This window comes from Ictalurus furcatus, chromosome 24, assembly GCF_023375685.1.
Source record: "Ictalurus furcatus strain D&B chromosome 24, Billie_1.0, whole genome shotgun sequence".
In the NCBI taxonomy this organism is placed as follows: domain Eukaryota; kingdom Metazoa; phylum Chordata; class Actinopteri; order Siluriformes; family Ictaluridae; genus Ictalurus; species Ictalurus furcatus.
In genome coordinates, this window is record NC_071278.1 from 17,003,389 (window position 1) to 17,031,215 (window position 27,827).

Sequence of the window (27,827 nt, forward strand, 5' to 3'; positions counted from 1 at the left end):
AAGTCCCAAAAGTGCCCATTGCTGCCGCATAATAATACTAGCCGTTACAAGGCCACATCCAGTGCTTACATTTCCATTTAGGAGTTGGGAGAAAACATAGAGATGTCGTCACCCGCTTCCTCGAGCTCTACCTTCCTGCAGGTTTCATTTCATTTTTAGATTTTCCAACCAAAATCTAACACACCTCTTTTAGCTGATCAAGAGTTAATCGTTAAAGCAATGATTAAATAGGCAGCTGGGCATGAGGATTATGGTTGGAGCTCAAGTGTTCAGGAAGGGAGATCTCTAAGAACAGGGTTGGTGACCATTGTCACAGAATTTGTAATGGTTTTACTGATTATAATTTAAATGGTATTTGTTTTAAAGGAAACTGTAATGGTTCCTGTGGGCCTCTACTGGTAATCTGTTGCCTTCTATAGATGGCATGTTATGTCTAGTGGATACCATTAAGGACCAATAATGGCAATGGTAATGTTTTTAATGCCGGTGGTTTGTAATGGTATTTGTAGTGGAAACCATTAGAATTTCTGCTAGGGGTTCTATTAATATATATATATATATATATATATATATATATATATATATATATATATATATATATATATATATATATATATATATATATTTTTCCAGTGGGGACAACAGTTAATAAATTGAATAATAGAATTTGAATGTTTTGTACAGCACTTTGGATCAAGTGCGGTTGTCTTTAAATGTGCTTTATAAATAAATTTGACTTGACATTGATTATTTTCCTATATATAATAGCATGTCCCAAAGTGTTTTGTTCTTCATATACCCTACCAATTTGCCTAACACGTATTTTATTTATTGAAGAGTGACACACCATACTTTTTTATTAGGGATTCATCGATACCTGACATAAACCTAGTCTACATTGTCGCACTAATGAATAGATGACATGAAAGGACAGAGATCTGGGTGTGTTTCACAATTGATGATGGCAATCACCAGACTGCAATCTGCTTGGGGAAAATGTCAAGAAGAGGAACTACAGCATCTTCCTATAATACAAATAACTTCATTAAACATCTCATGCATTTAAACAGTATCTTACAGAGAACGAGGCTGACTTGACGGCACAAGATAATATCAGTTAACCTGGTCACTGAAAATGAGTCCGATGTACAGTGAATTGTGTACACACGATGGCATTTGTGGAGGATAAAGCAGTGGTGCGGGCATGCACAGATATTGTCCTGTGTGAGTGCACAGTTCTGTGAGCACTGAGACAGGTGAGCTTCCTTTCCTTTAGGTTACGCGTTTCAGTTTCAGTATCTGTATAAGGATCGAATTCAAAAAGTCCCAAAAGACATGTATGCTTTCTTTCTTTTTAGAAATAAATCAGTTTAGATAACAAACAGCGGCCTGTAATGATGAAATTGAGTAATAATGAAAACAAATATGCCAAAACAGTCTAAAAATTCATTTCTGAGGTAGACTGAACACTGCAAAAAATATCTTGGCATATGAAAATATCTATATTTGATATTTTCTATATACAGCAGATCATTTAGCTTCTTTCTAATAATAAATGCTTGAAATAGGTTAAATTATTGGCCAGTAGTATAAGAGAACTTCACGCTTGATATTAGCAAATAGCAAATTTGCCTAGAATTGGGGTTAATAATCTTACAACTTTTGTGTTACAATAATCTCATAATGAGAAGTATAACATAAATTTAGCCATGTATGTCATTTTTACTTGCTAAGATATTTTGCAGTTATGTATAACAAAAAAAAAAAAAGCAAAACTGCTGAAGGGATTATTTTAGATTAGAAGTTTACATCATAAACACAAGGACTTTTCCTTTGGCCATGGAATCCTTTTTTGTTTTGTTTTTGTTTATCTGACTGAATAAGCAGGCCAAGATTAAATACTTTGAAATGTGCTGAATTATATTTACCTTTATTGATGGAATGAGAAGCGTAATGCTCCTTTGAATTTTATCGCTACACGCCATCCTTAACACACCATCAACAGTGATGAAGAAACCATATGTGAAATACAGTATGGTTTCTTCATCACTGTTGATGGTGTGTTAAGGACAGCGTGTAGCAGTAAAATAACAAGGTGGATTTTTACTCTTATCATCCTAACCCCCCCCCCCCCCGCCCCCCCCCCAAAAAAAAAAACACCTGTATTTGTAGGAGAAATGAGAAGTAGATAGACTAAAGTACACACTGTCCAAGTACAAATGACACAAACGATGACAGATGACAGAACTGATTAGTTAACGTTACAACTTTTCTAATTTTCTAGTTTGGTATTCAGAGGAAACCTCCAGTAGACCGTTACAGAATTTAAACAGGTCTTTTTTTAAAAAAAAATAAAATAAATAAATAAAATGCTAAAAGTCCTGAATGCAGCTACCTATCCGCTTTAATATTTTGCCCCAGAATGTTCTTACTAAGTCATCAATTAGACCCTGTAATATAATGCATTGCTCAGCCCTAATAGTCTGTTGTCAAGCTGCTGAGTGATATTAGACGGCCAGCCGTCACTGGTAACAGGAGTTATTTTTTACAGTCACCGTGAGTCTGTGAACGCGCCGTTGTGAGATTTTTCTATTATTCCTGATCAGGGTGCTGGTTTCTTTTGCAGACAGAAAGGTACAACCTCTCATGTTGTTGTCATCCATTTGGTCTAGGCTGAATGTCAGGAGAAGATGACTGGAACTGATAGGAGTATTAGACATACTGTATCAATCATGCAAAACATGTTGGCACACTCACTTTCAGCTTGATGTCATTTGCGGTATTACGGATTGCACAGTGTTGCCTTTTTCTTGTATTGGCCTAAGAAATGAATGAACGGCTTTTAAAACGTGACCTGAATATGCATTTTCACTTCAGTAGACAAACTTTACGTGTGTGCAAACGGTCTTGCTGGCTGAAAATGTACTCAACTTGAGGTTGTCATTTTTTATCATCAATATACACAACAAACATCATGTGTGGAACAAAACGTTTATCCAAATTAAAATCAGTAACTGATGACTTATAACAGATGAAAGAGTGATCTGAGTGCCGGATGGTTTAGTACTCTTATTGTAAAAGTGACCGAGGCTAGTAAACTATGCTACACTACACACCGAATGTGGTGTCTTTTAAAAACACGCAGAAGATGTCATTTATCCAGAATCATGCTCAAATCATGTCATATTGAATCACATGGCAATAATTTAATGTTTACCACAAGATGGCACTGCAACAGAGTACAGAAAGAGACCACACACTGGACATGGTTCTTGTTTTTATGATGCCTAAAATCGGTTCAAAATTCCAACCAACTTTCATTGGTTCAAAAATAACAAATTTGATCCATTCAAATCGTACTGGTCGTCGGGTTAAAACGGCCGATTCAGTACAATAAATATAATGTCATTATTGTACTGTATGGTACAGAAGGCAATCACCACAATTTGTGATTAATCAGTAGTTTTAAAATATTCATTTACACCATAACATAAAGGTCCCTTTATACCATGTTTATACATAAACATCTAGAAACATAAACCGGATTCATCGCCAGAAACGACTGATTAATATTCGCAAATGAGAATAGCCGAAAGAAAGTCCATGATGTACAGTTTTTAAGGCCACGGTGTATTGTAATATCCATGGAATTTCAGACTGGTCCTGTAACTGCGCTCCTGCTATTCCTAAGTGAAAATATTTTACTTCAAACATAAAATTATACAGTGTTATTTTGACATCTGTAAGACTTCAGAAAGAAAATGACTAACAGCAGTTTAAATGTTTTCCTTTGGCTAACGTTTAAGAAAACGCCTGACTATTGAGTTACGTTACACCCAAAACATGAAAACAGACACTTGAATAAAGAAAGTGGCCAGGATGGCATGACACAGGCACAGTTTTCTGTGGACATGTTCACACAATCGTGCATCAATTCTACTGAACAAAGATCTCACTGCATTTTAACACATTATGAGATCTTTATATTACCATCATCATACGATCATTTTCTTCCTAGCTTCCTATCTAAGGCACAGTGGTTTGATTTAGGAATATTCTTCTTCATAAGTCTATTGACATCTTAAAGTTTGGCCTCCACGATCAGCTTCTCAACTGAAACTCAACTGGGGGAAAAAACGTCATCTATTAAGTCAGCTTGAGTGATTTCGCAGTTGAGATCACAGCAACAAGGCACAGTGTGTTGGTGCAGAACATGTTTGTGGAGGTTACAAGAAAACAAACCGACAACATAACGGAAAGATCTCAACAGGTACAATAGGTACAAACATCAACATGGTTTTTTTTTTGTTTGTTTGTTTTAAAAGTCTTGTCTAGAATGTCATGAATAGAGAAGGAAGAAAGAATGCAGAAAGCTAAACAGGTTCTTACCACTCTGTGAAATAAGTATCACCTAAAAATAAACTTTTATAAATACAAAAGCTGAGCTTTGACCATCTAGTCACGTCTCACTGTTCTGCTGAAGTATCAATACATAGTGCAATCGTGTAAACACAAATAGTGTTCCAACACTACTCTATTTCCTTCCCCGTATTGCTACTGTACATCCTTTTCAAGAAACCGGATAAAACAGAGGAAAAATAATACAATAAAAATAGACTCCATCACCTTTGGTTTTCAAAGGCACAGGACACAGCCTGTCGTCAACAAACCACAGGCCTTCCACATTTTTGTCGGTGAACAACAATTCAAATTCAAATTCTTTCTGAGCAACTGAAGTAGTCGCTTTGTATTTCCATAGTTAGTTTTAGTACCTCTTAATTCCACTCCAACCCAGTCAGAGTTACAGTGCAAAACAGGACCAGAATTACTGACTCCTCGAACAAGCTGCTGAATTGGTGCTCGGACTTCGTGTGAAATGCACTTCTTGAATTCGATGTAATGTGGAAATCGCAATCATTCAAACTTCCATTGCTGGTCCGTGGCTTCAGCAGAGCATTTTTGCATGTGCACGTCGGTCCGGCCCTCTGCTGTACGGTACGCGCTCATGCACTTGTCTGACAGAGGGTGATAGATCGTTCCGTCCTGGAAAGACAGAATAATAATTTGGTTATGGTGTAGAAAGCAAAAAAGTTGAACTCTTGTATGTGAATGTGGTGTGGGAGGCGACACTCACGTCTCTGAACTCCCAGACGAGGGTGGAAGGAACTGGCTCTCCGTCGTGAGGACAGTGTTTCATTCTGATTTGTTTCTGGCCGGCTATGTACTCCGCACATAGCTCAGTTACGGAGTTAAAGCGGATTTCTTTATACGAAGTGTACTCGAAATACTTGCGAAGAAAGAGAAACAGGGGGAATGTTATTATTTAATAGCTCAATACTTCCTAAAAATTCTTAAAGAGGTAAGGAGTTCAAGAGATGATAATATAATAATTATATAATAATTACATATACATATATATATATATATATATATTTCATTATCACAACATATCGGGTGCAATCCAAAACTCTACTTGATGCTTCCTTGAGTCCTCAATCCTACATCCTTCGGCCTATGACCTGGAAATCCACCAAGTGTACAGATGTAGCAATTCTTAAAATGTGCTCAGAGAAATCAAGGAACAAAGAGAGAGAATACACAGGTGCTTCCTACATCAAAGTATTTTTTTATTTTGATGTAAGCCTACAATATGAATGCTCCACCGCTCCCAAAAAACAAACGCATGATAAATCATAATAATAAGGACGACAAATTCTATTCTTATTCTGCCTTGCTTTAAAAACAGCCGAAACGTGCAAGTCGCCTTAAAATCATTTCCTTTTCATGTATCCTTTCTTTGCTTGTTTTGGAGGGAGGGAAAATGAAGGTGAGGTTAATAATTAGCAAGCAAGCTGGCACTCGTTCCTAAAGATAACGATAAGGTTCAAGGGCAAGGTGTGGCTCTTGAGTTATACATACACTTTCCTATTTGCTTTGGTATAAAGCAGCAGAACTGTTGTCCTTGAGCACCACATCCCAGTACAGTCTGCAAGACATCCAGTTCAATTCCCCACTTAATTACCAGGCTTAATAATTAGAACACGGCGAACACGACGATCTCTGCTCCAAAATACATCCTCAGATATAAGACACGATTTTTTTTTTTTTTTTTTTTTTTTTTTTTAAATGGTCCAATTGTTGAATCAGATGACAGCATGCATCATGGTAGGAAAGGCAATCAATCACCCAAGAGCTCAGGACTCATTTCACTCACTCAGCTCTCAGATATCATTCGAAGATAGAGCCTCTGTCAAACACAAACTTATTTACACAAACAATATGAGGCATTCCGCACACAGAACCTCATTCATCTTTTATGCAAAGGCCAGTCTGTGTGGATGATGAGGCTAAAGTTCAGCTTGCAATGAAGGTTATGGAAATTGATTTTCACTCACACACATGGTGCTTTTTTCCAGAGACACTTGATGCACAGCTTTTATGAATAATTAGTGAGAACAGCCCAGAGACACTCTTCGTTAAATGTACATTTATACAGTGAAATGTTTGTCTTAATTTTCCATGCTTATGATTAAATCATTTAAGTTCAGTTCGATGCGATTTTTGCTTACTCATGGTCTCAAGAAATTTTTGGGGTTCTGTTCTTGAGTATGTTTTTGTAAGAGTGTTTTGTCTTTTTTTCTCGTGTTTTTCTCTCATGTTTTCCTTAACTGGACTTGGGTATGCCTGCTTGCACGTACATCCGAGTACCAAAGCCAACTGTATCCAACTTCTGTTTGGACTAAGACTGAGATTATGAAACGCTGTAGTGCCCAGGGTGTCTCTGCGCGCATAATAAGCCATCTCTTTGATTATACCCTGGCTCTTGGTCTCCTGATTCTCCGAACATCTTACTTCTGGTGAAGGTGAAGCATTTTAAATGATCCAGGAAGATTTACATCAATACAAAAAAAAAATATCACTTATTCTACTGGGTCAATTAAACAGGACAACATGCTTAACCAGGGAATCCTGTTTTATGTGATCTGACACGACACCTGCTTTTGGTTTTATGACATATACTGCAACTGTGCAGGCAACAGGGGCCGGTTCTCAGGTTGTGTAATCACACTGACATTCATAGCAAATCTTTCATGTTAATTGTGAGAGGTGTTTGGTAGTACAAGAATAGAGATGCTGATTACCTGATTCCCACCTTGTCCATGGCAGCCGAACAGAGACAGGTGAGCCCCTGTGGGATTGTGGTCTGGAGCGTTGTAGTCCAGACACTCAGACGGAATCCCACCACTACGCACCTGTACCGAAAGACAGGCAAAGAGGAAAAGTGGAGTGGCAGAAATGGAAAGGATCGTGAAAGCAACGTGATTAGAGAAACACAGACAGACATAATCAAAGAAAGGTCTCTACACTAACCATAAAACCTAGACCTAATTCAAAATAATGAAGTACTAAATAACACATCATAAAAATGTACATACCACACACAGATTTTTATACAAGAACAAAAAACTGAGTTTAAAATTTTACAGAGTAGCATTTTGCATGTTTCTTGGAGGACATTCTCTGTGTGCTTTACTGGAGCAAATCCATGAGTCAAAGTCCAAGTCAACGGCAGGGGTCAAAACATAGGCAGGCTGTTAAACAGGCATTATTCATAATCAGCAGCAAGGAATGGGATCTAGGGTCAAAACCAGGAAGCAAAATAAAACAGAACCCAAAAGTAGCATACACAGAAGATAAAGCATGGGCTTAATGACAACAACAACAATAATAATAATAATAATAATAATAATAATAAAGACTTTGCAATGAACAATATATAGGATATAAAAAGAAACTATTCAAGAACTAACACAAAACAGGTGAGCCAACAAACCAATGACAGGACAGGGTTGGAGACAGGACTAGAACTGAAACCAAAATAGACAAAATCGGGGGGAAATCACAGGCTTTAGCCCGCCAGAGTATTTCCTGTACTCCAGCAACAAGCTTGACGTTTCTTCTCATATCGACTTGTCTCTGTGTACGCCAGCTCAACAGCAAGTACATAACCCCACCCCTTTCTCAAACAACTGACCTTGTATTGTTCAGCTTTGATCAGATTTTTAAAACTGTTTCAACTGGGTTTTTTTTGTTTGTTTGTTTGGTTTTTTTTTTTTTAAAAAGCCATCCATTCATTTATTAATCTAAGCTAAGTATTTACCCTGATCATATGTAGGATAATATTCATTTAAGACCTTAAATCTGTCGAAAGTAGTTTGACTAATTAAGATAGACAGAAACCCTGTTTTAGTCTCATAGATTTGCCCCAATCATACTGTTCATGTCCACAATGTTGAACTTTTTTTTTTTTTTCTCTATTTCCCTATAATTAAAGTGCACTCATTAAATTCCACTTCCACCTCAATTCCACTTACAGCTCCGTGCCAGTAAGGTCTGTCCTCAGGCACATGCAGATCCGGGTAGATGTTCTTTAGATACCAGTCAAAGTTCCTGCACTTTAGCCGCTCTCGTAAAAGAATCCTGTCTGAAATGTCCCCGTACGTTTCCTATGAGGATGAGAGTGTTTACACGAGTCATTACGTGTAGCACAGACAAACAAAAAGGTTGCTTCAATGTAATGCATCAACAACGTAAGAAACGAAATGAAATTATTTCCATTTTTCTATAGACTTTCATTTGCTTTCTGAATAATTCCTGAGTGATAATGTGGCCCTCACATTACAGGTCATTCAGGGTATGTGAACGTGTTAGATAAGGCAACTTGAGTTCACACCCTAACCGGTTACATAGAGTAAAGCTAGAATGTTTGCATTTCACATCATTTACATACTACGTAGTAAATCCTGGACAGATACAATTACAGGATGTGCAAGCCTGTCAGCCTCACCTGCAAACAATGAACAGTAATGTACTTTCTTAGATCACTATTCAAAGGGTGCGTTCTACGTACAGCAACAAATGACAAATATAAGACTCTAGTCTGTACCTTACGAGCAGGAGGGTTGCGGTTATAGAAAAGCTCCTTGTAAGAGTCCATCCAGACCTCAGCAGCTCGCACCGTGTTCTGGAGAAACTTCGGCCTGGCATACGGTGCCTTCTTAGGAAAGACATGACCCACATGGGAACAGGGGTGAATCTCCAGTGAGCCTCCACACTGCCAAACCTGGGAATAACGTTACGTGTAACAGAAACAATCAAAATCTTACCACAGCCGACAGGTACAAACGTGCTAGGGGATTACACAGGAGTGAAACATCTATAGTCGTCAGTGTGTGCAGTGACTGAGCATCTGAAAACGCACGTGAAATACAGTCGCAGGTGTAATGAACACGAACGAGGTGTATTATTTACTCTATAATCCTTTCTCACAAATGCCTTTGGAGGAGAAACTGAAAGTAGGTAGAGTAAGCAGACGTTGCCTAACGAGAGTACAAAAGCGCATAATGCTTGACGAAATAAGTGTTCTAACCTGAACATCACATCACGTCCATAAATACCCATATTACTATATACTGTGTATATTATTTTAAAAATGAATAGAATTAACTGATCAGTCAGTGCTTCAGTATTAATACTATTTCACCTTTTCAGATAGTGTTTGCGAACCTATTTACAGCCCATCAATTAAACACTGGCTCCTTCCTGTCCCTAGAAGACACTGGCCATTAAGTATATTGTGTTTCCACATGCATGAAACATTCATCACATGTGTGCACATCAATCTTGATTTTTACCCACATGCCAGAAGGAATCCAATATGTAGAGTGCAATTCATTGTGAATGGTTCAGAATGCAAGACTATCATACTTACACCAACATCCATGATTTAAAAGCATGCAATTGGAAACAAGAGAACACTTAGTAAGATCTTACCCTGAAGGAAAGCTCTAGATTCTCTCCTCCCCATACCTCCATGCCTGTGTCATAAGTGCCCAGATATTCAAAGTAGGCCTTGCTTACGGCAAACAGGCCCCCGGCCATGGTGGGAGATCTGTGAAGAGTGAAAAGACATTGGCAGCACATCAGAGATATCCATCAGCACATCCATAAAACTGTCGAGTAAGCAGGGGTGGACAACTCACTAGCCTAGGTTTCCGGGACGAGCAGATGCCAGGTTTGGGCTATTTATTTTTTTATTCATAGTAGTAGAGTACAAACTCTACTCCTTAAGTAAGCTTAGTCCATGGGTTCCAAACCCTGGTCCTGGAGTACCCCGTATCCTGCATATTTAATGTTTTCTCTGCTCCCAACACACCTGATTCAACTAATCAGCTAATTAACAGCCCTTCCTTGTTGAAATGTGCAGGACAGAGGGTGTACCAGGACCAGGGTCGAGAACTTATGGCCTAGTGTTAGATTTCTGCTCAACCTAAACAAGGGATTGAGCAGCACACTGGAGCGTTTACTTGGCCTGGTGGCAAATCCAATGAATTTATGATTTGCCCACCCTTGGTAAGTGTGTGTTAGTTTACATTGACTGACTGTGAGCATTATGTAAACTCTTCAGATCTGCTTTTTTCCCGCTACAAAACAATGGAAAGTTGAACTCTTTTCACAGAGGCTGACTGAACACTGACCTAATGGGGTCTGTTCGGGATTTCCGTCTTTTGCGGTCCACCTCGGGCACGGAGTGCCACTGGAATGTAAGCCGCCAGTCGAAGCCACCCACCATGGGCTCCTCAGTCTGCATATAAAACTCAAATGTGTTCCAGTCAATGGTGTCAATCACTGGACATACAACAGTGTCCTTCTTCTCAGCAATTCTGAAAAAAAAAAACAAACAAACCATAAATGCATGCTATAATGTGAAGACTAAAACTTGGTGTTTATTTCATAACAGTGAAAAAATGTCCTTTATTGTAAAATCCTACTCTTAGTGTAGTAGGATTGTGTGAAGAAAAAGATCCTTTTTTTTTTGGATCACGTATCAGGAAGCATCCACACAACAATCCAGACAATTCCGAAATATTCACACAATATCCTCCTCAGGATTCCCGAATAAGTCACTAAAAAAAACATTAAAAGTATCCTAGTAAAATCACCATGTTTGTTTTCCACTACGTTTTCTCCATCACGCACATTAGCAATTCTCCATGAGCTCATCACATGGTGTATACCTTTCTAGCAGAGGCTCGATCCAGCCGGGCACACACTCACAGTGGCAGTCCAGAAAGGTGAGTACATCTCCCGTGGCATAAGTGGCACCGATAAGCCGAGCTCGGACCAGTCCCTCTCTCTTACTAGTGCGGATGAGGCGCACACGCTCCAGGTTGCTAATGTACTCCTCCAGCTGGGATTTCAGATAGCCTGCAATTTCCACCATGACAGAATGAGCATCCGTGGTGCATCTATATCGCTGTGTTTTATCAGTTAACAGTGTTCAACTACACCCGAATTAATCCATCAGCAGCACAGTACACCCTTTGTCAACATGGCATATCTTAGCCAGTAGAATACTTAATCCGTAAAGAAATACTCCGGTGTTTTTCAAGCTGACCTCTATCCACTGCTTCTGTAAAGTATTTGCGATTACCACAGATAAACATTTCAACATATTTCCCTGTACTAAGAAAATAACAGAAAAATGCTGACTTGAAACACACTTGTAATCAAAGGCTAAGGGGACCTGTCAATAAACTTTTCAAATGATACTCTAACAATAAATGTCTTAGGATTAAGACAGACACGAGAGAATGGGTCATTTGTCTGGGTCACTATCCTGTTGCAGAAGCCAGTCTCTTTACAGCTTCGGTTACGTGACTGTCACGTATGCTTCCATAATTTACTGATTTCACTGGAATCCGTTTTTTCCATCTACCCGTGCCATGTTTCAGGTGCTTCTGGCTGCCACACAACCCCAAAACATAATAGACAAACCCTCATGCTTAACATCTGGCAAGATGTTCTTTTCATAAAATGCTGCTTCTTGCTTTTTTCTCCAAACACACCTTTGTTGATTGTGGGCAAGGATTTCATAATTACACTGTAACTCTGGATGGAGTTTCTGTTTCATCATGTGCAGCAGTTAAAGACCTTGGCGTGATTATTCACCCCAGTCTTTCATTTGACGCTCATGTAGATAATATGACTAGGATAGCCTTCTTTCATCTCAGAAATATTTCCAAGATGAGAAATATAACGTCACTACATGATGCAGAAAAATTAGTTCATGCTTTCGTCACCTCTCGGCTGAATTATTGAAATGCCTTACAGTCGACGAACGAAACGAAGGTTTTCTTCGCCTTCCAGATCTTGCCTTGGCTTTCACACTTCCCCTTAACTGCCATTTCTTAATGACGTTTCATACAGTGGAAACTATGAGCTAGAAGCACTTTGATATCATTGTACCACTTTTGATAACCTTCCCCTGCTTTGTAGTCTTCGATTAGCTTCATTTTCAGATCCTCAATCTTAGAGGAGTCCATGGTCGTTGAGTGTTAGCACAGATTTCAAGTTCCACAGAATTTATTACATTCTGGAACTGTTATTCATAACGACCGTTATCGGCCTGCGTAACAAGTGCTAATGAGCCAATTAAGGCCTAACAAGTTCATCAAGTTCTGAGACTTTACAACTGGAACGCTGTTCAAACTTCTGCACATGCCAATTACTATTTTCTTTTATTCTATATCAAATATAAAAGTAATTGTGAATTGACAGAAATTTGCAGAAAAAAATGTTAATTAAAAAAAAAAAAAAAAAAAAGTTTGCTGCTGTTATTGTGTCTACTTCTGTTCACTTCAAAAATATGTCATTTGATTAGGAAATACTCTTCTGCGAGTAGTATACAATAGCATTTTCTACCAAAGAGGGTGAAATTGTGACATCTTACATTCCACAGCTTTACAGAAAACTGGAAATCGAAACTTTTGAACTTCTTTGAGTTTTTAACTTGTCAGCTCCTGTACTTACTCAGACCGAACATGATTCACTTAAAGGACTAAACTTCTTCTTTGTCCATAATCTTCTACTAAAGTCCAGCGTTTTTCTCCCCACCTCCACAGCGCCATTAACTTTATGTCACTTTGGAAATTGAATCCCTACCTCAGTTCCAAGCTACATGTACAGGCTCAAGAACATATGGCCTCACTCCTGCATGACTAATTACAGGCTAACCTTTGTTTTGGAATGGCCACTTTTCATAAGCCAATCGAAGTCTGATGGATGAACAAAGTCCTCTCTACCCAAATATGTCATTTTCATCAGAAAATGCTGAGGAACGTGTGAAGAATGTGTGAAGCATTTCCCTTTCTCCATTGTCTTTAACAAAATGATTTAACAGTTTTATATTATCATGACAGTTGGTATACTAAGTCATACACTGTTAAAAATAAATAAATAAATAAAATAAAATTTGACTTAAAATTTCAAGGCAACTTGCAAGCTGCACAGCTTTTCTGAGTTTACTTAACTCAATTTTTCACCTTGAGTTAAGTAAACTCCATAAAGCTGTGCTGCAAGTTTTACAGCGTAGATGTAAGTGCCAGGTCACTAACAACCTGAGGTATGAGTGGTTGAAGAAATATCCATGCATTTTAAGGGTTAAACTGGTTAAAAGGGTTAAATCTGCTTTTTTGTTGTCGTTGTAAATTCTACACTCAAAGTAGGCCTTACGGCTATTCGTAAACTAAAGGCATTAAGGAAATGTGGACAGGGAAATGGTGCAAATTCTCCTGGTTCATTTTCCTAGCAGGAATGTGAGTGGCTCAAGAAAGGCCGCAAGATCTGTACTGCTCGTTTTTGTTCACGCGCCATGCCTACTTTTTCATTCGTGCAAGTAAAACTGTACAAATCCATCCGAATGACACGCTGACCTTCTTTATATTGCGATCTATATTTAAAATCATAATCTATGTGGATGTAATAAATAGGAGAGCTTAGTAGAGCAAGGGGAACATTCTAGCAGTTGGCAGATGACAGAAAAGGAAATGGCTTCTTATTAGATCAGCTAAAATTCAAGCCACAGGAAGCTGTGTAATGTCTGAAATTGCAGGACTTGAACGTAACCGAAGATGAATGAGCATTTCCGTAACGACTAGGGTGTGCCTACATTCACACTACATTCGACTCGTTCACCCACGCAAACTTTCCATCTTACCTCTGTCACTCAGGTCATCAACGAGAATGACTTCTTTCAGCAGGACAGCAGGTGCGGTCTCCAGTACACTATGAATGGTTCTTAGCAGGGTGGACCAGGCCTCATTATAGAAGGCGATGATCACAGATGTGGTTGGAAGGTGACGGATGTCAAACGTCTTGCTTCTACATCTATCGTTATACAAGCATCGATGATTAGTACATGTTGTAATAGTTGGTTTTATGTGCTGTTAACATGGACAGAAAAAAGAATGGAAAACCTGCATGGCACATAAAAATTTCATAAAGTTGTAATGAACTGTAATTAAAATTAGGATGTGGCTTCTTTTTTTTTTTTTTTTGTCTAGTGACACTTAGGGTTAAAAAAAGAACCTCAGTGCAACCAATTCTGTGCAAAGAAAGTATAGTGGTGCATCGAGTGAATAGGCTCTTAGCACATTGGGTAGACATGCCAGAGCTGTTTTCACAAGAGTCTGGGGAACAGAAACGAGTGTGTGAGAACTGGAGTTAGAGAAATGGCTAAGAGAACGAGACAGCAGTATCCTTGACTAAATAGAAAGTGACAGCGTGTGTGTTTTTTAGACTGCCATTGGATTCAGTCCAAAACACTACTACAAAAGCTTCAATAAGAAGCCCCAAATCTCAAGTAGTGCCTGTTCTTCAAGTATTACTAGAAGTGATATTTAATGAATAAATAAATAAATAAATTAAAGCCACCAGTGGGGGCAGTGGGGGCAAGAACTGGCGGCAATTGGGACAATAACTGGCATGGAAACAAGCACTGACAGGGGACGAGTCTAAAGCAGTCTTAAAGACAGGAAGGAATTACTTTTATATCCCTACATCTGTACAAAGTGTGTTTTAATGTATGACAAAGTCAGACAAAAAGACATGCATAAACACTGAGTAAACCAACACGGCTGATGTGTGCTAATGGGCAAGGAAAAGGTGGGTGTGTGGGCTGGATGGGAATTTTAACTTCCATCTCTCTAATGAGGTCTGTGTTTCATTAGACGGATGGAACACGACATAATATAAAACTACAAAGTGACTCAACTCGTCTCACCAGGGAATCTGGCAAAGGGAAGTGCACACATGGAAAGTTCCTGGATCACAATCAGACATAGCAAGGAAAACACAGCAACCAGCTCACAGTGACTGCATTTTCAAAAACATTACACAACATTTCAGGTTAGATTCACGTTTAGGCAACGTGCTGTAGCTCTCTGTAAATGACCTCAACCATGATGCTACCTTAGCGGTGATCCGAATCAATAAAACATCACAATTCAGGCAGAAAGCAGGACTAAATACCGCAACGGTCATCAGTAATATCAAGACCTGATTTCGTACTTAAATGAACACTCCCGTATTGTGCAACCTAATCTCTACTGCGTCTACGGTGTATTTGTGATCACCACAGACAAGGATTTAGCCAAGTTTTGCCCAAAAAAAAAAGAGAGAAAAGTTATTGCGCAGAAAGCGCAGTAGCTCAAAACAAGCCGTATCCACGGGGACGTTTCGGTATCTGTCGAAAACACTTCGCTGTCATTGTTTTGAATGAAAATGATGCTTTGAGCATGCTGATACATAAAAAATTGCACCGTCATCCGTTAAAGTTCACTATAGTTGTCCGTAGAACCGTAGTTGTCCGGGTGAGCTTTCAGTTCAATACGTAGGAGAAATCGAGCTCTGCATTCCAATGCTCAATGTATACAAGGCCAATTTACACAGGGATGGATACTTCACATGAACAGATCAAATAAATTAGAGGCCTGTTTCACAAAGGGCAAACTCCGCTTTCTCGGTCTGAACAAGGTGGATTGGTTTTTAGTGGGTTTCATCGCCATGGTAACGTACACCACACGGTTAACCTTATTCTGGGTAAGAAAACACAAACCCAACTTGGACCAATCAGCTGTGAGCAAAGAGCAAATCGAGATAAATCTGACGCATCAAAGTTAACCCTTTAGTGTTTGTGTGGGATTTTCCCATGACCATCTATGGGAAAGATATGGATTTTCGTTAGGTGGTATCGTTTATCTACGCCGGCTTATTGAGCCGCACATTAAGAATGTGACACGCCGAAGCCACGCTCTTACTGTACCACAAAATGTATGCGTTGCTTGTATCGCTTCGCGGTTCTTTCCGAGCAGTACATTTCACGCGGTGGCATTATTCCTGTCCTAATATATTTTGACAAATTGATATTTGCTTTATGAATATTTAATTTGAAATGATTACATTTACACTAAATGAAATTACATGCAATATTCTGGGCTTAAAAGTTTTCAATCCGTTTATTCTCATCGTGAGTCTATAAAGTAAACTTACGCATTTACACGATCAGCAACGTTCCCGAGCTTTGGCAGCCGTAACAGTGTTGCTTTTTGCGGGTAGTGTAGTTTATTCCTCATGTTTCCGCATAATAATTTGCTCTTCAACAGGAAGTATGCACGTCTACTTTTTTTTTCCATGTTGAACACTATTGGCTGTTTGCTGCAAACGTTTGGCTTTTACAGTATGTGCATGCGGAGTAAACCTTGAAAACATAGGTTGATATGAAAGTACTTCACGTCATGGTGTTATGGGAAAATAATGAACTTTATGGTGATTTTGCATTGGGCCGCATCGCACCGTCCTGTCGTGGATTGTTTTCCTATAACAGCATAATCCTGTCATGGTTTATTCTTTACTTAACCTACGGCTTTTACTTTGACTGTAATCCAAAGAGGGAGAAGGTGAACTCACTCGTGCATCCTGTTATCCTCAATATGGCGATGGAGCGATATCTTGTCGCTGACGTAGATGTTGATGGCGTAGCGCTCGATGCTGTCCTGCTCTTGCTTCTTCTCCTCGTCGTTAAGGTTCATTCGGGCGGCTCTGCCCCACTCTCCAGGCGCCCTCAGGTCAGGTGGAGGCTTCACATAAATGGGCCGCTTCAGGATCTCTGCGTCCTCTTCTCCTTGAGTAAAGATGTCCCGAGCCTGTACATTGTGTTTGCCGCCGTCTTCGGCCGGAGCTGTGTTGGAAGAGCGGAACAGGAGGAGGTAGAAGAGCCACAGAATGGAGAGGAAGAAGCCAGCCTTCGTCAGAAGAGCTACCTTCCGGGACCAGCGCACCTTCATCCTCCTGGCCACGGGCGGCACTCACAGCTGCCAATCAAAGAACCCTGCTCGCTAAGACACAGTGTCAATAGAGACATGAGTAACGAACATTATTATTCATATTATACAAAACAGCAAAAAATCAGTCAGGTTAGGACAAAGGTTCACACTGTAAATATTAGACTGACCAAATCCAATTAGTTGCAATTGCTCGCATATCCACAGTGGTTGTGTTGAGTAGTTCAAGTGAAATTTAGCTAGATAGCTAGCTACCAACCTGGAGATTTCACTATTATTGTTTGACATAAGGGCAATGCTCAGTTTTTTTTCTACATATCCATCCATACATTTTCCATACCACTTATCCACAGGGTCGTGTATGAGCCTGGAGCCTATCCCAGGGAACTCGGGGCACAAGGCAGGGGACACCCAGGACGGGGTGCCAACCCATCGCAGGGCACATTCACACACACACCACGGAAAATTGCCAATAACTCATGTCTTTGGACTGGTGGAGGAAACTGGAGTACAGTTCTCCATGGGGGAGAACTTTGGGGGTTCTCCATGTTCACCATATGAGGTACAGTGGGAAATCAGTCCTCCACACCCAACTGTGCTCTGCAACCATGTTTTTTCACTATTCTGATGACTCCAGGTTCTCCATGGGGAGAACATGCAAACTCTGCACAACGCAGAGCGGAGGCGGGAGTCGAACCCCCAACCCTGGAGACGCAAGGCAAACGTGCAAACCACTAAGCCACCGTGCGCCCCTGTTTCTAAATAGATTCAGCAAACATTACAACAACATATACTGAACAAGGTGGTTAATGCCTTGATTGTTGCAGCATTGATTACTCTGAGATTATCTCCTGAGCTGCTTTCATGCTAGTTTTTACCCATATTTCATTCTGGCCACACGTTTCTGACGTCACGAAGATTAAACCGAGTCACTGAGTTGGGTTTATTGGATCCATAAACCCAAAGTTAATTTTAAACCACGTACTGTACAAGTGTCTGAATCGGTGTTTTCTTTCCTGACATTCCGAGTGCTGGAAATCTTTCCTGCTGACATGCCAAAAACTCAGATTTGAGCAGCTTGTCTGAGCAAAGCTTTAACGATGCTTTGATGATTAGGACACACATGGTTTAGAGTTGAAAAAACTCCAAATAAACTTCACCATAATGAGGTACAGAGGGAAATCAGTCCTCCACATCAAACTGTGCTCTGCAACACTCCCACGTTTTTTTAACTATTCTGATGACTACTAAATAGTCCTTGCAATCAGCGAAACTGACTGTGACACCTGGCAGAAATGGTAGTGGCTGCGTCTGAACAGAATTTATCATCAACATCAGAGGCGGCCAGTATAATCACTTAATTGTCAGGCATTACTTTTTCAACAGGCAGGGATTTGGAGTTGAACGAAAATCAGAAGTGGCAGATGGTCGATGCAATGCCATCCTTCAATATCTGCTGCTCTGCTCTTAAACCACATCTGCTAAGTCAAAAGCTGTTTTAATACAGTGACTTCAATAGACTGGAAAAGAAAGAAACCAAGAGAAAAGCAGACGAGATAAGGCTACTTGTGATGGCAATCTGGAGGAAGATTAGGTTCTACTGGACGTTTGTAGCATTTCTGTACCTATGTCTAAAAAGGTCAAAGTTGCTTCTGCTGGAGAAATTAAAAAATTGGCACAAACGAGCCACATACCAAAGTAAATATTTGTCTAACTGCTCAGCATTATGTTGCTGTTAGAGATGTCGATCAGCCGATAGTTTAAAAACATCGGATGATCGGGGCCGATTATATCCTATCAATCAAAAGAGGGCGGGAAAACACATCGTTTCGTGCTGTGTCGACAAAACTGCAGTTTGTAATCTCTGTAAGCTCTGCACCGCTACAATTTTACACCGGAAGTGAGCAGGAGTGGAGCGGGAGTTTCGCCGTCGAGTCTAATTTTATTGATTTGATTTTATTGCCGAGCTGCTCGCGCTGAAATGAAGCGCCAGGACACCGTTGAAAGATTTAAATGAAGATGAGTTGACAAAAAAGTATATATATATAATCGCACAGAAAAATATATTTGTAGAGTAGTGTATTTCATATCCAGTTAATGTTAATATATAAAAAAGTTCATATTAGGCCTATATATTGCCAGTCTGATGTTCAGTGATGGAGTAGAAATGCTTGTGTTTGTGGAGAGTGAATGTGAAGCCTAACAGGAGGATTTTTAGAATTCAGTCCATGTTAATATGAATTAATAACATTCAATAAGTTAAGAAATCTTACTTTAATCTTCAGAATGCAGTTAATGTTCATTTGAGTAATGTGCTTTCTGTTCATGAGACCGGTTACTGTCAAACAACTTGTTGAAATGGAGAGAATTACCTTCAGAATTCTGGAATTAATTATTATTCATTTGAAAGAAGGCATAAAGGTTTCCGGTATCGGTATCGGCCGATGTCACTCTGAATAATCGGTTATCGGTATCGGCTGAGAAATTTAGTATCCGTACATCTCTAGGTGCTGTCTATTGAGAAGTGCGCTATAAATAAGATAACCTCTTTATGCTGAATACAATGACTGGCTCATGTTACTACACTGTAGTGTGAATTGAAAATACATTCAATTTACTGCGCTCTAGTAGATGATTATAATATGCTTTATTCTCATCAGACAATTTACTACTCTCGTCTGCACCCCACGAACCAGAGGTATGAACGTATCTGGTGACAAGGAAATGGGTATTAATTTTTCCGTCGACGTTATTCTATACCAGTGGAGCCACAAAAGTCTTAGTCCCCAGATAAATAAATCCAAGTGTAATCAATAGTTCGTTTTTGATGTTTAGTGTGAGAATTAGGTCACATGACCACAATCATTTGCTTCCTGTATTTACTTCACTGCCAGATTAGATTACTAAGAGAAGTAAGTAAACCACGTTTGCATGATTATAAATAAACCCAGCTTATCTGGTATGCACGATCTTTAAACAGTCGAGCGTTTGTGTGTTAATAACACTATACTTTCACATTTATATCATGCTCTCAGGACACAGGGATAACACTGTGCCTCAGTGTACATGTAAAATCCTAGCTACCATTAATTTCCAGTCTGGGACAAACAAGTTGGCATGTAAGTGTATGTCTTCCTAAGATGAATTATACCACAGTACTATTGAATTCTCGAATCTGATTGGTCAGGCGGTTTTGATTTATTTTCTATGTCAGCAGCTCTGACAGTAGTGCTTCCAAACACACGTTTATATGAATGTGCTTATTCCAATACATTATCATTTCAGTAGTAAAACTGTGTTGTTATTTAGCAAGGAAAGACATATCGTTGTTGATCCGGTGAAGAGTTCTGTGAGAAGATGTTTATTCAACGTTTACGGAAGGAGTTTTCAGTGTCAGAGGTTTGTAACATTCGGTACGTTTTATACCACGGGAGAGACTTCAGGACAGAGGACGCGGCGCGTTCCGGTTTCTCATGAAACAAGACAAACTGTGTTTTATTAACTGTGGCTTATTAACTTCAACAGAGGCTGGTAAAGTCATGACTGCTATAACACATAAGTGGTAACAGGAACTAACTTGTCCTGCAGACGTTTCACAACATTCAATACGGTTAAATGGTTAAAAAGCGCAAATTGCTGTGGAGAGGAATAATACACTTCAGTACGTGCTGTTCTAGAAAAATAATTCGCCCCCCACCCCCCATCCTTTACTTACTGAATAACAGAAAAGTTCAGATCCCATGCTGTCTTTTGCCTTTCAAACTACAGAAAATCTTCCATGCTTAAATCAGATATGCCAAAGGTACTATTAGAGATAAAGTCTTAAGGAGCCTAAATTAGGGGAGTAGCGGCCATGGCCTGCAGCTATAATGTAAACATTAAGAGGCTAGGCTAAAGAGTTACATAGAATACTTATATTACACAGTGATGTGAAAAAGTATTTGCTGATTTTTTTTTTTTTCTGATTTTGTGTACATCTCATACTAAATAGTTTTAGATCTTCAAATGAAATACAACATAAAACAAACGCAACCTGAGTAAACACACAGTACAGTTTTTATTCATTCATTTTTTTACTGAAGCAAAAAAAAAAAAAAAAAAAAGGTTATCCAACAATCACCCATGTGAAAAACTAATTGTCCTTTGATTGTTGTCCTTAGCTCTTTTGTGACTTGCTGGATGAGTACTTGCTGTGCTCTTGGGGGAACTTTGGAAGGTCGGCCACTTCTGGGAAGGTTCACTACTGAGTCGAGTTTTTATATTGAGTCGGGATATAACGGCTCTCACTGTGGTTCTTTGGAGTCCCAGAGCCTTTGAAATAGCTTTAGAACCCTTCCCAGACTGATGTATTTCAATCAGCTTCTTGCTCATTGTAACGGATGTCTAAATATGGTCATAAGATACCGTTGACTAAGTGGAACAAGTTATGACGGAACTCTTTAACCGAGAGTTATAAACAGATGCACAATCAGCACAATGCACAATGCGGTTTCACATGCTAGTGCAATTGGCACACAAGCATAGCTAAAAGACACACAAATGGAAGAGTTGTTGACGTTTCCTTTGAATCCTCCCTTCTGTAAGCAGTTAATGAGGTATGTTTGCTGTGTGTGAATTGGGTTGCGATATAAATCGATTACGTTATAGAAATGTGTTTAATGTTTGTTATTATTACATTACTCTAAATGTGATTGTATTTTATTGCATGTGTGTTTGTTTCATGTCGTGTTAATGAATTTGAGTACTCGCAGTTGGGATGATGGTATTTAACACTTGTGATTGTTAGTACAGCAGTGACTCATATGAGTGATTCATACAGAGAACAAGATGATTGTTTGTAATTTCTTTATTTGGTCTGTTGTCAGTTCTTACGTCTGGTGTTTGTGACTGTGACATCTTCATATCTGTCATCCATGTTAATGGTGAATGTGGAATTGATGTTCTGAATTAACCATCAGTCAGTGAAATCAAGACCTCTTATTCGTGAGATAAGCCGGGTTCACACTGTACGATTTTGCCCACGAATTGGTCACCTGAGACAAATTTTGTTAATCCTAATAATCCTAGGCCAAAATCTGTAGTCTTTGATCGTTAGTTTGACGCGTTCCCCGACAGCCGATTGATGGCCGTTGAGATCAAATATTTCCTCCTGGCAGTGTCAGAAGATTTGAGGCACAGTCCTGTAGTGTGGCTTCTCCTACTCCGTACGAGTCTTCTCGCGTGCGTCCGTTTTTCGCATCTCGACTGTCGTACAGTCTGACATGAATGACATCCGAGATCCTACAGCGTGACACAGCTTACATCGGGGATCGTGTTCGTACAGTCTGACAAGCAACAGTCGCAAAACACTATTCACAATCGCAGTGTGCACACAGTAAAATCCCTAGTGTTGAATTAACACCCCGAGTGTTCACTTGTGTCCAATGGACTTATATGAACACTGAAGGGTGTAACTTCAACACTCTGGGTGTTAAAATCAACCCTGGGGATTTTGATGTACACAGGCTTTTCTGGAGGGAGCGACACTCATCATTTCTAGAATTTCTTTCAGTTTTGAAAGAAAGTTTCGTGTTACAGGGTAAGACCTTTTAACCAACTTCATGCTGTTGAAAAAGTTCTATTTAAGTGTTGATTTGATTGAACAGGGTTTGCAGTAATCAGGCCTGGTTACGTCTAGACCAGCTGAACCCCGTTATGAATGCAGTCTCGTAGATTATTAGGGTGGGGGTTAGGGGTTTTTTTTTGTTTGTTTGTTTGTTTGTTTTTTTGCTTCAATTATTAACATTATCATTTAAAAACTGCATTTTGTGTTTACTCAGATTGCCTTTGCTTTATCTTCGATTTGATTTTTAATTTCTGGACCAATTTAGTATGAGATAAACACAAAAACAGCACTGTATATCAAACTGTACTAAATAAATAAGCTAAACATTACTGTACACCTTTAAATATTGACTCTAATATTTGACAGCTGGATTATATGCACAGATCGAGGGATTGATTAGATCCCTCACAGAAGGATCAACACAGAAGGCTGCAGAAAGACCCCCTGCATTAGTCTGATTAGTATGAACTCCAGGCAGAAGCTGAACACTTTTCAAAAGAATGACTGGTGTTCAAATAACGCTAGGTGAAATGTAGGAAGAATAAAACGAGTGGACGGAGGCAAGGAGGAGGAAATAAGTTTTTCAGGAGGTCCTGCTCCAGCTCTACCAGAGTCAGAGAAATGGAAGATGTGAGCTATGCTAACTAACTTTTCCTTTTCCTGTTCCTGCACAAAGTTTTGAACAGTTCCCTTGTCCAGGTCACGGTCATGTACTGCTTAGACATGCCGTTTCAACGGAAGTGACCAACAGAAGTGTGTTTAGCATAGCGCAAACAGATGACTGGTTTGTTGTGTAAATGATAAAAAGGTTCTCCTACCGGTTCTCGGCATTCCGTGTAGTTCCGGTACCAGCACTGCAGCAGAAAGCTCGCCAAACAACTTCACAGAAATGCTGGGAGTTTTAGCAAGCTAGCTATTTTTAGTGCAGTGTAATGATGTTATAACAGTAGCCCGCTGTCAGCACATCTTCAGCCACAGCTCCATTCCCTACAGGACACAGTTAGTCAGTGTTAGTCTCTAATCAGTCCTGTGAAGTGCGCTCCGTCTGTTCTGCACTCATTTACCCGAGAACTGCTGAAGTCATGCTACAAGACTGCTGCCACGTACAACACACTCGAGCTCTCACTCATGTGCAGGAAACCGGAACAAGATCAAACTGTACAAACGTACAAGTAACGCATGTGTTCCAGGACCCTCTCTAACACTAACACTAACACTAAGCCTCAGCAGACAGGTTTGACACGCTGTGACGCGCGGCCGCGGTCACGTGACCACTCCATTCCGGTCACAGCTTTGATTAACATTCTGTACAGGCTCCTTTTCCTTTAGCCTTAAAACCGAAAAGAACAAATGAGCCGAAGGGAAAAGGAGATAAGGGAGACTATAATGGCTGTAATGATGATTTAGGTTAGAGGAGTGCGAAATGAACTGAATACAAATCGAGTCAAGTACAGCGGCTGCATAAAGATGAGGTAATACAAGATTTGCAACCACTCTGATGTGCAGTGATGGAGAACCACGTGGGACTGCACTGTTAGACAGCAAAGAACAGCCGGACAGACAGACAGACAGACAGACAGACAGATAGATAGATAGAGAGTTAGATAGACAGATATATAGACAGATAGGTAGATACAGATAGATAGATAGATAAAGACAGACAGACAGATCGATAGACAGACAGATAGATAGATAGATAGATAAAGACAGACAGACAAATATACAGATAGACAGACAGATGGATAGACAGATAGATAGATAGAGACAGACAGATAGATAGATAGATAGATACAGAGATAGACAGACAGCTAGATAGATAGATAAAGACAGACAGACAAATATACAGATAGACAGACAGATGGATAGACAGATAGATAGATAGAGACAGACAGACAGATAGATAGATAGATACAGAGATAGACAGACAGCTAGATAGATAGATACAGATAGACAGATAGATAGATAAAGACAGACAGACAAATATACAGATAGACAGATAGATAGATAGAGACAGACAGATAGATAGATAGATAGGTGGATAAAGACAGACAGATAGATAGATAGATAGATAGAGACAGACAGACAGCTATACAGACAGATAGAGAGATAGATAGATAGATAAAGACAGACAGATATACAGACAGTCAGATAGATAGATAGATAGAGAGAGAGCTAGACAGACAGATAGACAGACAGCTAGATATACAGATAGATAGATAGATAGATAGATAGATAGATAGATAGCAAGATAAAGACAGACAGACAGATAGATACATAGCTAGATAGATAGCCAGACAGATAGATAGATAGAGAGATAGATAGAGAGATAGACAGACAGCTAGATAGATAGATACAGATAGACAGATAGATAGATAAAGACAGACAGACAAATATACAGATAGACAGACAGATGGATAGACAGATAGATAGATAGAGACAGACAGATAGATAGATAGATAGATAGGTGGATAAAGACAGACAGATATACAGACAGTCAGATAAATAGATAGAGAGAGAGCTAGACAGACAGATAGACAGACAGCTAGATATACAGATAGATAGACAGACAGATAGATAGATAGATAGATAGATATAGATAGATAGCAAGATAAAGACAGACAGACAGATAGATAGACAGACAGATAGATACATAGCTAGATAGATAGCCAGACAGATAGATAGATAGATAGATAGATAGATAGATAGATATAGAGCTAGACAGATAGACAGACAGATAGATAGACAGATAGATAAATAGACAGACAGACAGACAGATATATAGATAGATAGATAGATAGAGAGCTAGACAGATAGACAGACAGCTAGATAGACAGACAGCTAGATAGATAGATAGACAGACAGCTAGATAGATAGATATATAGATAGATACAGATAGATAGACAGACAGACAGACAGATATATAGATAGATAGATAGAGAGCTAGACAGATAGACAGACAGCTAGATAGACAGATAGATAGACAGACAGCTAGATAGATAGATAGATAGATACAGATAGATAGATAGATGGATAGATACAGTGCTGTGAAAAAATATTTGCACTGATTTCTTCTGTTTTTGTGTATATCTTATAATAAATAGTTTTAGATCTTCAAACGAAGTACAATATAAAACAAACGCAACCTGAGTAAACACACAATGCAGTTTTTATTCATTTATTTTCATTTTATTGAAGCAAAAAAAGTTATCCAACACCTATGGCCCATGTGAAAAACTAATTGTCCCCTTGAACATAAAAGCTGTTTGTGCCACCTTTAGCAGCAATAACTGCAACCAACCACTTCTGATAACTGGAGATCAGTCTCCAGTTGGCGATAATGACTCTCACTGTGGTTCCTTAGAGCCTTTGAAATAGCTTTGTAACCCTTCCCAGACTGATGTCTTTCAGTCACCTACTTCCTCATCATTTCTGGAATTTCTTTCAATTTTGGCATAGTGTGTTACTGGGAAAGCCCGAGTAAGACCTCAATAAATAACATTATCATTTAAAAACTGTATTTTGTGTTTACTCAGTGTTAATTCTTTGTCCGATACCAGTCAGAACCAGAATTTGAACCCTGCTCTCCCTGATTTCCTCTTGTCTGGGCCCAGGAAGAAGTAACACAGACACCATTGTTCAGTGGAAGCTTCTTAGTTTAATGATACAGAAAGCATGGTATATATACACACGGAAATACTGATAAAGAATGATAAATGTCAGTTGGAACAGGTCACAGATAAAATTAAAACATCTATTATGTAGGTTCGCGTGATATAAGAACTAAAGCCGTCTAGTAGACCAGATAATAAGAGAAGAAGAAGAACCGAGAGAGAGAGAGAGAGAGAGAGAGAGCTTGAGGACGAAAGGCGGGGTGATTAGAAATGCTCAAAACAACACATTCCACAAACATGAAACAATTTGGTTCCGGTACATCGTGACACAAACTAGACACCTTCAGAATTGAGACTCAGAGATCATGCCTGAAACTTAGCTCTCAGGTTGCCTTTGTTTTATCTTAGATTTTGTTTTAATTTCTGAAACAATTTACCATGAGACACAAAAACAGAATAAATCAGGATGGGGCAAATACTTTTTCACAGCACTGTAGGTAGTAGATAGAGAGATAGCATTCCCATTGCCAGCTTGGATGATTCATGTTCAGTAATCATTTTATTCTAATCAGGGTGGCAGTGGATACAAAGCTTTTTCTGGGAACACTGGGGCAAAGCAGGAATACGCCCTGAATGAGACACCAGTCCATCACTGGGCACCACACACAAAGACATGCCTAAAGACCATTTGGGGGACCAATCTACCAGAAAATACTTCTATCTACCACTGGTATTTTCTAGGAGGTGGGAAGAACCTGCAGAAAACTCTAGGCCTGAACAGCAATGTTACACATTTTTGGTGTTACACTATATTAATAGTCTTGGGTTGATGTTACATAATTTCCCCATAACTTCTATTAATTAGTCTGCATTAAAATGAATACCTCTTCTACATTGAAAATGCACTGTCGTAAATTTAAAAACCTTACTGGTTCGCTCTACTGGAAGGCCTCAAGAAGTGTGTACATGAACAATGGAATTTTAGGAATACTTGACTACAATCAAGAAGCCACTAAACCACAAAACTATTTGTTATTTGTTTCCTATTTGCTATTTGTGTGACAGCGTTTAGTTGACAAGTTGAAAAGAAATGCTGCCGGAGCAACTAATCGCTCTTTGTTTCCTCTTTGTTTGCTTTTGAGTCAAGCTGGAATGACCTGCCAGCCAAGAACAGGAGAGTCTACAGTGGGGAAAGGCTGATCATTTTGTACTGATTTACAGTGAGCATTCACTCTAAGGGGACAAGTTTTAACAAACCAAGCAGCACAAAACAAAACACGTGTTCTTTCATCCTTTAATTTGTCATTGGTCAGTGTATGGTTGTTTTATTTGAATACAATTCTAACTAAAAGCTTTTTTTTTTGTATAACAGTGTTTTTATATATATATATATATAAAATGGATTAACAGAAATTTCATTTTACTTCA

General features: G+C 39.2%; 1 protein-coding gene across 2 annotated transcripts; it reads right to left on the bottom strand.

The window, feature by feature from the left end:
* Positions 1 to 2,176: 2,176 nt before the first annotated feature.
* Positions 2,177 to 24,766, bottom strand: poc1bl (POC1 centriolar protein homolog B (Chlamydomonas), like). Of its 2 annotated transcripts, XM_053612801.1 has the most exons (12): positions 23,853 to 24,766; positions 23,607 to 23,775; positions 16,810 to 17,237; positions 14,060 to 14,229; positions 11,079 to 11,268; positions 10,539 to 10,724; positions 9,835 to 9,952; positions 8,948 to 9,124; positions 8,376 to 8,507; positions 7,143 to 7,253; positions 5,135 to 5,287; positions 2,177 to 5,043 (listed from the first exon to the last, which is right to left on the bottom strand). In XM_053612801.1, the coding sequence occupies exons 3-12, from the start codon at positions 17,184 to 17,186 to the stop codon at positions 4,915 to 4,917; spliced, it is 1,743 nt and encodes a 580-aa protein (XP_053468776.1). In that variant the 5' UTR covers positions 17,187 to 17,237; positions 23,607 to 23,775; positions 23,853 to 24,766; the 3' UTR covers positions 2,177 to 4,914. The 2 variants fall into 2 exon arrangements, with proteins under 2 accessions (XP_053468776.1, XP_053468775.1); XM_053612800.1 differs by having other exon boundaries at positions 23,607 to 24,766.
* Positions 24,767 to 27,827: the final 3,061 nt, after the last annotated feature.